General features: G+C 39.0%; 1 protein-coding gene across 2 annotated transcripts in view; it reads left to right on the top strand.

The window, feature by feature from the left end:
• Positions 1-302: 302 nt before the first annotated feature.
• cfap92 (cilia and flagella associated protein 92 (putative)) overlaps positions 303-14,684 on the top strand; it is a 16,077-nt gene continuing 1,695 nt past the window's right edge. The window contains exons 1-14 of one of the 2 annotated variants that reach the window (XM_079684937.1): positions 303-500; positions 1,336-1,536; positions 1,914-2,116; positions 2,803-3,025; positions 3,112-3,219; positions 3,397-3,492; positions 3,895-4,079; positions 4,201-5,021; positions 5,137-5,331; positions 6,731-6,992; positions 7,065-7,229; positions 7,916-8,104; positions 8,690-8,834; positions 14,144-14,358. In XM_079684937.1, the coding sequence (XP_079541063.1) occupies positions 359-500; positions 1,336-1,536; positions 1,914-2,116; positions 2,803-3,025; positions 3,112-3,219; positions 3,397-3,492; positions 3,895-4,079; positions 4,201-5,021; positions 5,137-5,331; positions 6,731-6,992; positions 7,065-7,229; positions 7,916-8,104; positions 8,690-8,834; positions 14,144-14,358 (3,150 nt within the window). In that variant the 5' untranslated portion in view covers positions 303-358. Of the gene's footprint in view, positions 501-1,335; positions 1,537-1,913; positions 2,117-2,802; positions 3,026-3,111; positions 3,220-3,396; positions 3,493-3,894; positions 4,080-4,200; positions 5,022-5,136; positions 5,332-6,730; positions 7,230-7,915; positions 8,105-8,689; positions 8,835-14,143; positions 14,359-14,684 lie in introns of both variants that reach the window. The other variant, XM_079684936.1, reaches the window with a different exon arrangement.

Raw genomic sequence — 14,684 nt, 5'->3', positions numbered from 1 at the left:
TGCACTCAAGTCCCCCTCGTAAAAGTTATCAACCAAATGTGTCTGCTTTCAATGTTCATTTGATCCTGTTTTTTTCAACAACTCTCAATTTGGTTTTACAATATTTCTTATATGACATTAAATTCTAACACATCTTGAATTACCCTGCACAAGAACAATTGTTTTTCTGTCTTGATTTGTAGCGTAATTGCAATAGTTCCGACAGTTTGTGAGGCCAGTAAACGCCTCATCTCCGTCCCTACAGCGGTTGTTGTCATGGCGACGCGTTGCACTCAAGAGATCTATTTGTGTGACAGGTCGAAACTTTACTTTACTCTCAAATAACTGTTATTGTATTAAGTTTAACTCGATAGCAGCGATGGAAACAAAAAGACAAGGTAAAGTGGAGACAAGAACAGCAGTTATAAAAACTAGAAAAAAAATTACTACAACAATTACAAACTACTATATTTCACGTCTTCAAGAAAAGGAAACGTCTGCTCAATCCGGACCCACAGGAGGTGAGACTCAAGAGAAACAACTGTAAATGTGCTGCTTTATCATTATCAATAATTACCATCAGTGATGTAAAGTAACTTAGTACAATGTCGAGGTGCTTCTAATTTACCCTAGTATTTTCATTTTACTCTACTTTATAATTCACTACATTTTGAAAGCCAATTTTCTACTTTTTCATCCACTACATTTAATTTAGAGATTTAGTTACTATAGGTCATTCGGATTTTTACACACAATACTTAGGAGACACTTTTAAAATATGATTATTTGGTAAAGATTAAAATCATCCAACATTATATGTAAGTAACTAAAACCAGGAGTGGGTTAAGAAAAATTAAGTGGAGTTCAGATCACAGTTTCAGCTCCTTAAATGTGAGCATTTCCTTTAAAATGTTTTACAAATATTGTTTGAGATTTCTCTGCAATGACTACATTTTCCTAATCATACACAAATACTTTTACTTGAGAAGTCTACCTTTCTTGATGCTGTACTTTTACTTGTGTGATTACTTTTTCCAGAGTAAAGAACTCGTTATTTTAATTAATGGCTCTTAATACTGAAAAACATTGTTTTCAGAGAAACTTAATTTATTAAAATATTCTCATTTTAGTACAATTCCAAAATCCGCTTACTTGTTTTATTGACAACAAATAATTCCAAGGCACGTCAACGTAGCAGCAAGTCATTATAATAAATATAATAATATATATAATAATCTGAATCACTTATTGTTTTTCAGTTTGTAATTTTCCTCATTGATAATGATGTAATGTGGTTATTAAAATAAAAATAAATTGTGAGAATTATTCACCATTTTGCCATGTCCAACACTACAGAGACGGCTCAGTCAGTCTGTGAGGATGGAGACGTTACAGATGAAGGACAGGAACACCGTCTCCTCCTTGAGACTGACAAGCTGTCCATGGAGCACGGTTTGGAAAACTTGTCCGGGTCAACTGAAGACATCACAACATGCAAAGATGGAAACTCGAATTACATCACATGGACAGTCGATATTGTCCTTGCTGTCCCCAAAGGTACGTTTATCATTAACTTCATTAGCTTCAACAGACATGGGGACTAACAGATTACATAAAGGGGTTATTTCATCAGGATACTAAAAGGTAACTGTATTCCCTTAGAGTTACATTGAAACACTTAGTAATCAGACTACTTGTACATGTGTTATCTGAAAGGGGATTAATAGCAGGGATTTATGTTACAACATATTTTAAAATAAAGATCCATATGTTTTGGGTAGATGTGCTGCCTGAATTCTCGGTTTTTGGTTTTCATTGAGACTCACAGAGACATTGAAAAGTAGTAGGTTAAGTTTGCTGAAATCACTACTTTGATTAAGGAAACAGTTTACAGATTTATTTAACATTTTTATTGACATTTGTTCCCTTTTCAGAGGAAGATGTTGACGTCCCTGAAGCTCTTGAAAAAACGAAGAAGAAAACCAAAGATTCCTCCACTGTTTCAGTGAAAGGCTTTAAAGCCCAGAGCTGCTATCATGTTGAATACAAGCTGTTGCCGGGCGACACAGAGACAGTCAAAGTGGACCTGGTCGTGTTTGGACAAGTGGCAAAAATGTACAAAGAAGACGAGTTCAAGGTAAACATGATGTTGTTTTTTGAACGTACGTACATACACACATATACACACACACACACACACACACACACACACACACACACAGACACACACACACACACACACACACACACACACACACACACACACACACACACACACACACACACACACACACACACACACATACATACATACATACATACATACATACATACATACATACATACATACATACATACATTTACACACACACACACACACACACACACACACACACACACACACACACACACACACACACACACACACACACACATACATACAAACGTACATACACACACACACACACACACACACACACACACACACACACACACACACACACACACACACACACACACACACACACACACACACACACACATACAAACAAACGTACACACACACACACACACACACACACACACACACACACACACACACACACACACACACACACACACACACACACACTCACACACACACACACACACACACAGTACATATACGCATACTGTACATACAATAAATGCAATGTCAAATATATAAAAAAGCCATGAAGTGTGATTTGGTTAATGTGATGTTAATGTTTTATGGTAGAAAACATTTCACAAAAATTCTAACCTTAACCCAAACCCAAACCGTAACCCATTACTCTAACCCAGATCCTGAGAACATGGCATGAAGGAGATCAGCTCTGGGTTGGTTGGACCCAGAACTTTGAGGTCAGAGTGGACAGGGAGACGCTGATCAGTCTGCTTCCTCATAAGATCCAGCTCCAGGTCTGGAACAGTAAGGACAAACTGTGCAGCCTGGCCCGCTATGAGAGGCTGAAGGCGTTCAGGTGGACCCAGGACCAGCCTGACGATGCACCAGAGATGTGTGGTGGTGAGCATCAGATGTCCCCATATGGTATGAATGTATACCTTTGTATTTTATACACTTTGTTATGAAAAATATATCTTTATCCTCAGGTGGTATCAAGGCGTTGGTTAACAAACTGAGATCCTCATGTGAGAGGAACACGTGTAAAAAGCACAGAGGAGAGAAACTGTTGAATTCAGAGGTTGGAACAGAAACAGGTATATCTTCAACTTTCTCCTTGTTAGTTATGGAATCATATAACGATAAACAATGATGCTGCTCTTGTTTGAGTGTACACACTGGTGTTAAACTAATCACATGTTTACTTGTGTGTAAGCCTTGTTGAATAATAACACTGATAAAAGACAGTGACTTCGGACCTCTCACCAAAACAGATTTTCAAAAACCCACCGTTGATGCATTTGATCTTGAAGAGATGAAGAAGAACGGCACTGCCTTGATGGAAATCAGACTTGTTTGTTTCTTAGCAGGTGAGTGAACCTTGTTACCTTGTGTTATGACCTGTTGCGAAAGTATTCCTTGTCTTATCAAATGAATTTAAGAGATTTTTTTTATTTGAAATTAAAGTCGGTATTTTGAAGTTTTTTCTAATAGAGAACATTTCCTTTTGGTCAGAACACATGAAGACCTAATGTTTTACTGTACATGACAGTCCCAGATTTCACCCAAAACAAAAATGTCAACGTCATGGTGACCTCTGACATGATGAAAAGTGATCATGTCAGAGAGTTATTTGGATGCATCCTCTGGTGGCTCTCAATATGTCTGCCAAACGTCATGGAGATATTTGCAACTTTTGTTGAGCTACTTAAATCTGGACCAACGTGGTTGATTATTAAAGAAACATCTGCTGATACTTTTGTGACTGCCAGGTGAAACCTCGTTGACTGAGCGCTTCCCGGTCCGTTCAGCGGGTGTATTTGAGGTCATGTGCAACGTCTCTCTGGAGAGGCAGTTAATGTCGGAGGAACTAAAGACTGAACTCAACCCTCTGGTCATCACTATTCTGTCCGCCACCTCAATGCCTTCATCCCCCGTCTCTTTCCACATCCTACAGGTGCCATTTCTTTCTGTTTCACCAGTGAATACACGGCTTGTATTGTGCATGCGTGTGTTATGGCATTATTTTATTTTAACAGGAAGGTTTAATAAGACATTGTTTTTTGTTGTTTCCCCAGGATAAGTGTGTGCCTGTATATTGCCAGTACAAGTTCCACAACGTGAACATGTACAGGACAGAGAATCACGAGCACGGCACAAAGATCTTCTTCAGAGACGTGAATGTGATCCTGACGGGCCTGATGAGACCTGAAGAGCTCAAAGAGTTCCTCTCTGGTCCGCCTCTAGAGATAGAAGTCCATGATCGTGACAGAAAGTTGGAAGAAACCCCAAGAACTCCAACAATGTTGTGCGCAAGGTCAGATGACGACATCGGAAAAGCGAAAAAGGCGGCCATAACGAACTCCTACGGTATTGCAAACTTGAACTTCTCAGAGCTGCTGCTTGGGAAGAAAAGTCTAAAGATGCAACTACAAATCAAAAGCTGCCCTCCAGGGAACAGGAAGATGCTAAACACAGCTGATCAGCAACTGCCGATGCCACAAGGCCATTATGTCGAAGCCAATTCCCTCCTCAAAGTCGAAGTTGAGATAGCTTGTCCGCTTAACGTTAAGAACGGCAGCTTTGAACCACAGTCTTGTGACGGTCCTCCGTTTGGGCGCATCGTCTATCTCTTTGATTACAACAACTTCTCTTTGATGACCAAGCTGAGGTCGGAAATCCTCCGAATCAACGCCTCAGCTTTCCATCTGGGCTCTCGCTCGCTGGAAACTGCACAGCAAGCCCTGTCGAATTACATAATGAATTTCAAGAACGACGAGAGCGAGGATCTGGATGCTGTTACGGGATTCCACGTGTCGGATCAGAGGGTGCAGATCTTTGTTCTCGAGGGGCTGAAACATAAAGCGGTGAAGAGACTCTGGGAGGCTGTTCCTATGAAGTAAGCACATGAACACTGTCTTGCCCCCGCTAACACGTTTCAGCTGTGCTGTCTGTTTGAGTACAGAGTTTAGATTCCAGTGAGAGTCCTGCAGCCTGTGTGTGATGTCTTGCAGGCTAAGTGGCAGTGAGGAGGATCAGGTGATAGTCCTCTACAACTCAAACCTGGGTTTCTTCAAGCGCATCTACGACTCGTTGGATGTGGGTCTGTGTCCTATCAGTCTGTGTAAGTCTCTAGAGAGCATCATGAGACAGCCCATGATCTACATTAGAGGAATGCTCCCACAACCCTGCTTCCAAGCTCTGCTAAGGTTAGTGACGTTACCTTAAAGGGGACCTATCGTGCAAAATTATTTTATACATAAAGATGTGTCCCCGGTGTGTCAGGGAACTCAGGCAGCGTCAGAAAATAAAACCTTCTCTCTTTTCCTCCGTACCCAAATCTCTAAAAACGGGGCTACAACGGAGGTGATCCAGATTTGCGTCCGATATGACGTAATATCTGAAATGTGGACCCACGGCCCAATCAGAAACGCTGCTACCAGAAACAATGCCCGACTGTTTTGGACGTAATATGGTCGGTGTTTACATTAGCATGGCTAACACTCAGAGCTAACCTGTACTGGAGAGCATGTGTGTGAAGAAGCAGGAAGTAAAAAGGAACTCACCTTGTGGTATAACCGGCAAGAGAGAAAGCCTTTGAGCTCCATACTGTTTCAGAGAGAATCCTTGATAATCCATGATATGGCGTTTCATCACGGCAGCATTTAGTTTAGACAGTAGCTGCCGGGTCCCGCATGAGCTCAGCCCCCTCCTTTAAAAAAAAAAGCTTTATTCCCAAAATCAGCACTTTTGAAATAGAGGGATATGAGGCATGGCTAGAATGGTTGATCTGTTTGGTATTTTGAGCAAAACACTTCATAGGCATGTTTTTTATATATTTTTATATATCTGAGACCTATGCTATTGCCTAAAAATAGCATGATAGGTGACCTTCAAAGTATCATAACCTTTTTCACCTTTTTTATTCTTTTTACGGCAAATGCTGAATAATATGTTAAAGCAAACGCTGCTGTTGTTTGTAAAGCTTCATTATTCCATTGTTTTTGCCACTTGGGAGATATGGAAAAAGCTTTACAATACTGGCATATTATCATTATCTAAAGAGGCAATATTCTGCTCATTTTCAGGTTCATGTTAGTTAGTAGTGTTTCTACTGGGACATGTCTCCATGCTTTAATGTTCAAAAGGCTCTTTATTGTTCTCATAATGCCTGTTGCTTCTACTTCTGTGTTACGGCTGCCTTAAAAAAAGGCCATCTTTCTTAGTCATTTTCTTTATTAATGTCTTAAAGAGGACATATTATGCTAATTTCCAGGTTCACATTTGAACTTTAATGCTTTTACTTTAATGTAGAAAAAGCTCTTTATTGTTCTCATACTGCCTGTGCTGCAGCACCTCTTTTCACCCTCTGTCTGAAACCAGAGCCCAGTCTGCTCTGATTGGTTAGCTGGTCGGCTCTGTTGTGATTGGTAAACCGCTTAGAGATGTCCAGCCCCTTAGCCTATCATGTAAAAGTGTGTTGAAGTGCTAGCCAATAGAAGCTCAAGTGTTACATAGTAGTTGATAAAGTTTCATAAATTGACGAAATGTATCTGTTAACATCTCTGAACATTTTGGGATATATGTGTTTTTTATAATTTTGCCCAGATTAAGACAGCTCTGTGAAGTAAGGCAGCTGAAAGACGCGGTGCAGTGGAACCTCTTCCCCTCTGCAGACATGATTCTCGGCATGATAAAGGAATACGGCACCTATCCGGAGTACTGGGAGCAGAAAGTTGAAACAAACCATGAGCTGGACATGACCTCTCTGCCTGTCACCCGCATCAAAAGACATGCACCGCTCAACACGTACAACAAGGAGTTCATGAGATTGAAACACGACAGACAACAGTCCAAGGACTTCATTCAGGTGCCTAAACTAAACTCAGTCGAATCTAACTTCCTAACAGAGCCACTCACATTGTGTTACATCATTTTCCAGGACAATATTAAAAAGGTGGAGGTGGAGAGTGAGCGCTTGCAGAAGCAGGAGGCGGCTGTGATAAAGATGGATCAGTCTGCAGAAAGACCAACACACAACTACAGCATCCAGACCTACAACTCCACTGAGCTAGAGAAGGAGCTGCTGCGCAAAGAAATGGCTATGGTTTGATGAATGGAGTATAATGTAGATTTATAGATACTGTACAAAGTGCACAAGTACAGCTCGGTGTCTCGTTGTTTTTTTTCCATTAAGGAACGCCTCGCTGCACATTATCCCGCTTATTACACCGCTACCTACTGAATGAACCAACGATTTGACTCACAGCATTGATTTACATTTGATCGTATTGCTTCTGCTAAGAAAAAAATAGTCCATCCGACTCGATTTTGTGCTCTCAACAAATATAAAAACCAATATTAGAAAAGTATTCCACTGTGTTTGCTGACGGAGGAAAACTAATGTTCGTTGACGTTAAATTGACAGGACGTCATTATGTGGATTAATATGACTGTACATATTCCCTTTATTAGAGTGTCCTGCTTAGCAATGGTCTGTTCTCCCTAGCAACAGTCTGTTAGCGAAAAAGAGCTGACCCCAGAATTTTCGAAATCGACCAATCAGCATCGAATATTCAACCAAGCCGTGTAACAACGAGCCTTAAACTGCATCACCACAATAATGCAACATGTACAAATATTAATAAGAACTTGTTTGCTATGAAGAATCTCTTAGTATTTCCGTTTAGTGTTGTATGCATTCAACAATTTATCCTTTATGCTTTCCTCATGCAACGTTTATATCATATAATGATTAATTCATGTATTGTGCTTCTCTGGTGATAACTCCAGGTGCCAGGGCGCAGGTTCACCTACAGTCAGCAGTACCAAAGTGCTACAGTAGAACAAGGAGAAGTCACTCTGAAGAAAGAATCAAACTCCACCGCTGCCGCCACACTTTGGCTCAGAAGTCTGAGCAGTGACAAGTCCACGAGACATCCCAAACACCCAGATGAGGCTCGAGTGGAGGAGCTGAGGAAGGTGATGCCACTTCATAAGAAACAGGACTCTTCAGTTTACTGGCATCCCAATGTATCTGATCACAGAGATAATATTTGGATTGGTACATACTGTACTTTCTTGATGAATTCCAATAGTAACCTTGCTAGTGTATCCAGTGTAGTATAGGGTTTAATTGATAATACTAATTGTTGGGAAAACACTGAATGTACTCTTCCAGGTATCCCAACTGTAGCTGTGTACATGACAGGATGTGTGATGACCTAGAAGAGCATCAGGACTGTTTGAGGCATATGATAGCTATGTGATTAACATGATGATTCAGCCTCTATGGAGAGAGACATATGACAAGCATGCTCATTTCTGACGTGGAGCTAATCTGAAGTAAACATTGAATACTGCTTTCTATTCCTCCATCTTGTGACTGTGTAACTCCCTCTCTTGGATATCAGCATGTGAAGGACACTGTTCAGGAACTAGTTGATGCTCTGTATGTGATGACTACTTCCATTCTGGAGAGGATCACAGATACATGGATCCTGAGATTCAAGCTCAAGCCGGGGACCAGGGAGATTTTTCTAACACTACTGGTCACTGTGCTTTCAGCCATGGAGGGAGAACATCCTTCATGCCGACCTATTAAAGCAGACACTTTCAAGAGACGTTTGGGGCTGGAGCCGGCGCTGTGAGGACTTCCATCTCCTCAGCAAACCTCCACCTGTGTTCACCCCGACATCCATTAACCTGGCAGGTAGGCTGTGCTGCATCAATGTACCACAACACACTTTTAGCTGCTTAAAGTGTTACAGTGGTTTAGTGTTGTACTGGCTTGTTCTTCCCTTTCCTGCGAGTAACTGGCCAACTGCTAACCAGATGTCACACTGAGATATTTCCATTGTAGCCATTAAAAAACATCGGGTGTAAATTCAGTGTCAGAATCAAAGCGAGGGTTCAGGAGGGAAACAATGAGAAACCCATCATAGGCTGCATAGAAATCTTTTTCTGGGCTGAACAGGCCTCAATGTCGCATGTTGTGAATGAAAACTATCTAGATATTTCTACACAATTTGAGGTAAAGTTTGTGGGCATAGCCTACAGTGTTAGGAATTCTTAAACACCGAGACTAGGATAAACTGAAAAGAGTCCAGGGAAGCTTATACAAGTTAACAGCATTTAATTAAACAAAATAATGCAATGATATACAGATGAGACTGTTCAAGTTGGGCGGCTCCCCCCCCCTCAGGTCAGCTGATACCCGTTCGCGTGGGGTGCTGGGCGGAAGAGAGATCGATACTTGGCTTGCTTCTCCTGTTATCATCTGTGGTCTTCCCCTATTGGCCGGCGTCGACGAGGGCCTGTCCAATGCAAATCCTGTTGTTAATTTACACTATTCTAATGTATGTGGTTATTTAACATTCCCTAATAAAAGTATTTCAGTGTCAATAAGTGAGGGTTAAAGACAGTGTTTTTAGTGTGCAACACTCTGTGTCATTTAACCTTAAATTCACTGTTTAAAACGTAGTCTCTAGCCACATGCTAATGCTAACTTTAAACTGAAGCTAACAATATATTTACTAGCAAAACCCGAAGTCGTTGTGTGAACTTCCGTTTTCAGAATAAAAGAGTTTTAAATAAAAACGGTGTATTTAATTTAAATTACGCCATATAAACATTGATTTTATTTCTTACAACAGCCAAAAGCACAACAGTTTGAACTTGATAGCATTAGCTTGCATCTTAGTGGTGGCTAGCAGCATAGCTCCACTTTACCCCAGGCTGTTGCTATGGTCACTCCCATGTGGTTATTACTCTCACAACACAAAAAGTTTGCTACTCCTGCTTTAAAGCAAGCCTTTACAGGATATTTGTTAATCTTAGATACATTAAATGACTTATTGATAGAGATTTAGAGGAAACAGAACCAGTGAATAATATATCCCAGCTGTTTGTCTGACAGAAATCAGTACGCCATTTATCCGAAACCACAATAAAGCATTCAAGAATAGTTTCAAACATTCAACATCTTCATTGTATTTTCAGAACTCGATGTCCCTCTCAGATCTCACTGTGTCAATTAACTGTTTTGTTATGGTCGGGTTTTTTTTTAAAGATCCTTCCAGCATTCAAAAGCCAAATGGATTGCATTTATTTTAAGATCAAAAGATTGTTTGTTTGTAACCTTTATTTATCCAGATTGGTCCCATTGAGATCATATATCTCTTTTTCAAGGGAGACCTGCAGCAATTAGGTTCCACATGAAACATAAAACAACATAAAACAATAGAGGATATCATACAAAAATATTTACAAGCTACATTTACATACTTATCAACATTTACCCAAATACCCATAGTTTCAAAGAGCATTTCATTTAGCCTCGCTTTAAAAACATGCAGAGGAATAAAATTGCTCAGTTTCAATTTTAGCTGTAGACTGTTCCAAGCAAGTGGAGCTGCGCACATAAAAGCTGTCTTACCTAAGACAGTCCTTGCTCTTGGCACATCTAACAAGACTACATCATGAGATCTCAGACCATAGCTGCTTGCAACTCTCTGTGTTATCAGTGAACAGATATAATACAGGAGTTTACCCAACAAAGCTTTATAAATAAACGTGTACCAGTGACTGAGCCTCCGTACAGTAAGTGAAGGCAAACCTGCCTTGGCATACAGGGTACAGTGATGAGTAAGTGCTTTACAATTAGTGACAAATCTCAGTGCGCTGTGATAGGCGGCATCTAACTTGATCAGGCAAAAGGCAGGTGCATTCATATAGATCAGATCACCATAGTCCAGCACAGGTCAAAAGGTCACAGTGACTAGCCTTTTCCTGGCTTCAAGCGAGAAACAGGACTTGTTTCTGAATACTAAAGTAGTGAGTTATGGAGTTGATTTGTAGCAGAAAAGTTCATGGTTTGATGAGTAAGTGTTTGATACAGGGGAGCTGAGATGGATAGAGACTGATGGGATATCTTTAGTCTGGTTACATGTACCCTGAAGCATATTATTGGTTTATATGTGTTTCGCTCAGGTAAAGACTTCAATGAGGCAGTTTTCAGAGCTGGTGTCTCATGGATAAAGTGTTTTTGAAATTAATATTGTTACTGCTTGCTGTGCAGAGCTTTGTTTATCCTTGTGGACTACTACTACGACAAATATACATTTGTAAATATTCTGATTTGACATACTGATGCTACTGTCTTCTTGGGAGAGGAACCCAAAACTCTCAACTGTTTTTGCCTCCACTGTTTGGGTCTTAAATACTTTTTTAACCAACAACGGTAGAAATCATGGGGAAAAGACGATGGTTCTGAGTGACTGGAACTAGTATTTATCAATGCATTAAGGTCCACAGTCTATCCAAGTTTCAATTTTTTCCTACAACCGTGGTCTGTGAGCTTTTCTCAGTATTGAGATGTTTTGATTACAGCTCCAGATGGCTGCTGTTTGAGCCAATGTCAATTTTTGCTGCTGAGTAACAAACTCCCACGAGGAACAGGAGAACAGATATCAGCAAGGAAATGAAATGTTAATGTTTAAATGTCCGAGAAATCATAACAATGTCTTCCCGATTTAACTTACCAGTTACCTAAGATAAAATAAGAAGTACTTTATTGATTCCAATTTTGGAAATGTTTGCATTGCATGCAGCATAAAAAGATGTGGCATTGTACACTAAAAATTCAAAGACTAGAAATAAACACAAACATTAAAACATTTCAACATCTCATGAAAATATAAAATAGCATTAAGTTAAGTAGAAAATATACATGTTGAATTACAAATGTACGGTAACAAATATAAAGCAGGATATTACATAAGTAGTTGAGGAATGGAATATAAAATATTAGATTGAATATAAATGTAAAATGTACAGAGTGAGAAGCTATGCCAGCCAGATGTGATTTGTTACCAGAGAGGGCAAAAGTGCACACATCCTTTACTCGAGTAGAAGTTCAGATACTCGTGTTTAAAAATACTCTGGTGAAAGTAGAAGGACTGACTAAACTTCTTTACTTAAGTCAAAGTAAAGAGGCTTTGAAATGTACTTCAGTAAAAAGTACCCATAACTAGCAGCTGTTTTAAAGAGTACCTGACCTCCCTTTATATTAATAGAACAATAATGTCATTGTTAGCTAATGAATGTTTCCATGCTGAACAACGGCAACATGACAACGTTTTCATTGGTCCCTCTTCTTTAGAGAAGACCAGGAAATGATGGATACACGGATCGTGTTCAAATCAATAGTCACGCAATGACTCTAAATAATAATGATCACGCCACCAAACACACATTCAGACTAAAGGAACCAGCCTGTTTGGAAAATGAGAGAAGTAGAAAGTACAGGTATTTGAGTTCAACATGTAAGAAGTAGAAAGTACAGGTATTTGAGTTCAACATGTAAGAAGTAGAAAGTACAGGTATTTGAGTTCAACATGTAAGAAGTAGAAAGTTCAGGTATTTGAGTTCAAAATGTAAGAAGTAGAAAGTTCAGGTATTTGTGTTCAACATGTAAGAAGTAGAAAGTAGAGGTATTTGAGTTCAACATGTAAGAAGTAGAAAGTACAGGTATTTGTGTTCAACATGTAAGAAGTAGAAAGTACAGGTATTTGAGTTCAACATGTAAGAAGTAGAAAGTACAGGTATTTGTGTTCAACATGTAAGAAGTAGAAAGTACAGGTATTTGTGTTCAACATGTAAGAAGTAGAAAGTACAGGTATTTGAGTTCAACATGTAAGAAGTAGAAAGTTCAGGTATTTGTCTTCAAAATGTAAGAAGTAGAAAGTTCAGGTATTTGTGTTCAACATGTAAGAAGTAGAAAGTAGAGGTATTTGAGTTCAACATGTAAGAAGTAGAAAGTACAGGTATTTGTGTTCAACATGTAAGAAGTAGAAAGTACAGGTATTTGAGTTCAACATGTAAGAAGTAGAAAGTACAGGTATTTGTGTTCAAAATGTAAGAAGTAGAAAGTACAGGTATTTGTGTTCAACATGTAAGAAGTAGAAAGTACAGGTATTTGAGTTCAACATGTAAGAAGTAGAAAGTACAGGTATTTGAGTTCAACATGTAAGAAGTAGAAAGTACAGGTATTTGAGTTCAACATGTAAGAAGTAGAAAGTACAGGTATTTGTGTTCAACATGTAAGAAGTAGAAAGTACAGGTATTTGAGTTCAACATGTAAGAAGTAGAAAGTACAGGTATTTGAGTTCAACATGTAAGAAGTAGAAAGTACAGGTATTTGAGTTCAACATGTAAGAAGTAGAAAGTACAGGTATTTGAGTTCAACATGTAAGAAGTAGAAAGTACAGGTATTTGTGTTCAACATGTAAGAAGTAGAAAGTACAGGTATTTGGGTTCAACATGTAAGAAGTAGAAAGTTCAGGTATTTGGGTTCAACATGTGAGAAGTAGAAAGTACAGGTATTTGTGTTCAACATGTGAGAAGTAGAAAGTACAGGTATTTGTGTTCAACATGTAAGAAGTAGAAAGTACAGGTATTTGGGTTCAACATGTAAGAAGTAGAAAGTACAGGTATTTGTGTTCAACATGTAAGAAGTAGAAAGTACAGGTATTTGTGTTCAACATGTAAGAAGTAGAAAGTACAGGTATTTGTGTTCAACATGTAAGAAGTAGAAAGTACAGGTATTTGGGTTCAACATGTAAGAAGTAGAAAGTACAGGTATTTGTGTTCAACATGTAAGAAGTAGAAAGTACAGGTATTTGTGTTCAACATGTAAGAAGTAGAAAGTACAGGTATTTGGGTTCAACATGTAAGAAGTAGAAAGTACAGGTATTTGTGTTCAACATGTAAGAAGTAGAAAGTACAGGTATTTGTGTTCAACATGTAAGAAGTAGAAAGTACAGGTATTTGTGTTTAAAATGTAAGAGTAAAAGTAGAAAGTCGTCAGAAAAATAAGTAGTGGAGTAAAGTACTGATACCAGAAACATGTATTAAAGTACTGTAAGTATTTGTACTCCACTACTTCCCACCTCTGTTTGCTATATAGAGTTAAGATAATACATGTAAAATGGGCTGAGTTTTATTGCTCTGGATCCTCAGGAGAGCGTCTCCATCAGGAGCAGTTGGAGGCGGCTCGGACTCAGTACTGTCGCTGGATGAAGAAACTGCTTCCTGAAGGCAGAAGTTACCCAGCATGCAACAGCCACATCCCAGAGTTCAAGTGTCTTATTGGAGGAAACTCAGAGAGGATTCAGGAAATACTGAAGGATGAGCCCGATAGGTATTCACTGAGGAAAGAAGGCATGGCGCTGAAGGTACAGTATGTTAGGTTGTTACTATGACTTAGCTTCATGCCATTTAAAACAAGATATATCTTTAGGAGGAAAGACTGCTAGAAATGTGGGGAAAATCCAACATTGCCCAGAAAAAAGAAAAAAAAGAAGACTTAAGAATAATCTCATGTCTTCATCCAAAAAGCAACTTAGACATTTAAATATAAAGAAAACAATTAATATAGCTCTTAAAATGTGGCTAATTTGAAGCCAGTCACTATTGAAAGCTAAATAACTGAATGAAACTGAACCTCACAGTCATACCTCATTCACAGGTTCTGCTTTCATTTTTTCAAATACATTTTAGG

This window comes from Notothenia rossii, assembly GCF_949606895.1.
Source record: "Notothenia rossii genome assembly, chromosome: 5".
Lineage (NCBI taxonomy): Eukaryota > Metazoa > Chordata > Actinopteri > Perciformes > Nototheniidae > Notothenia > Notothenia rossii.
This window is presented reverse-complemented; position numbering and strand designations above follow the sequence as displayed.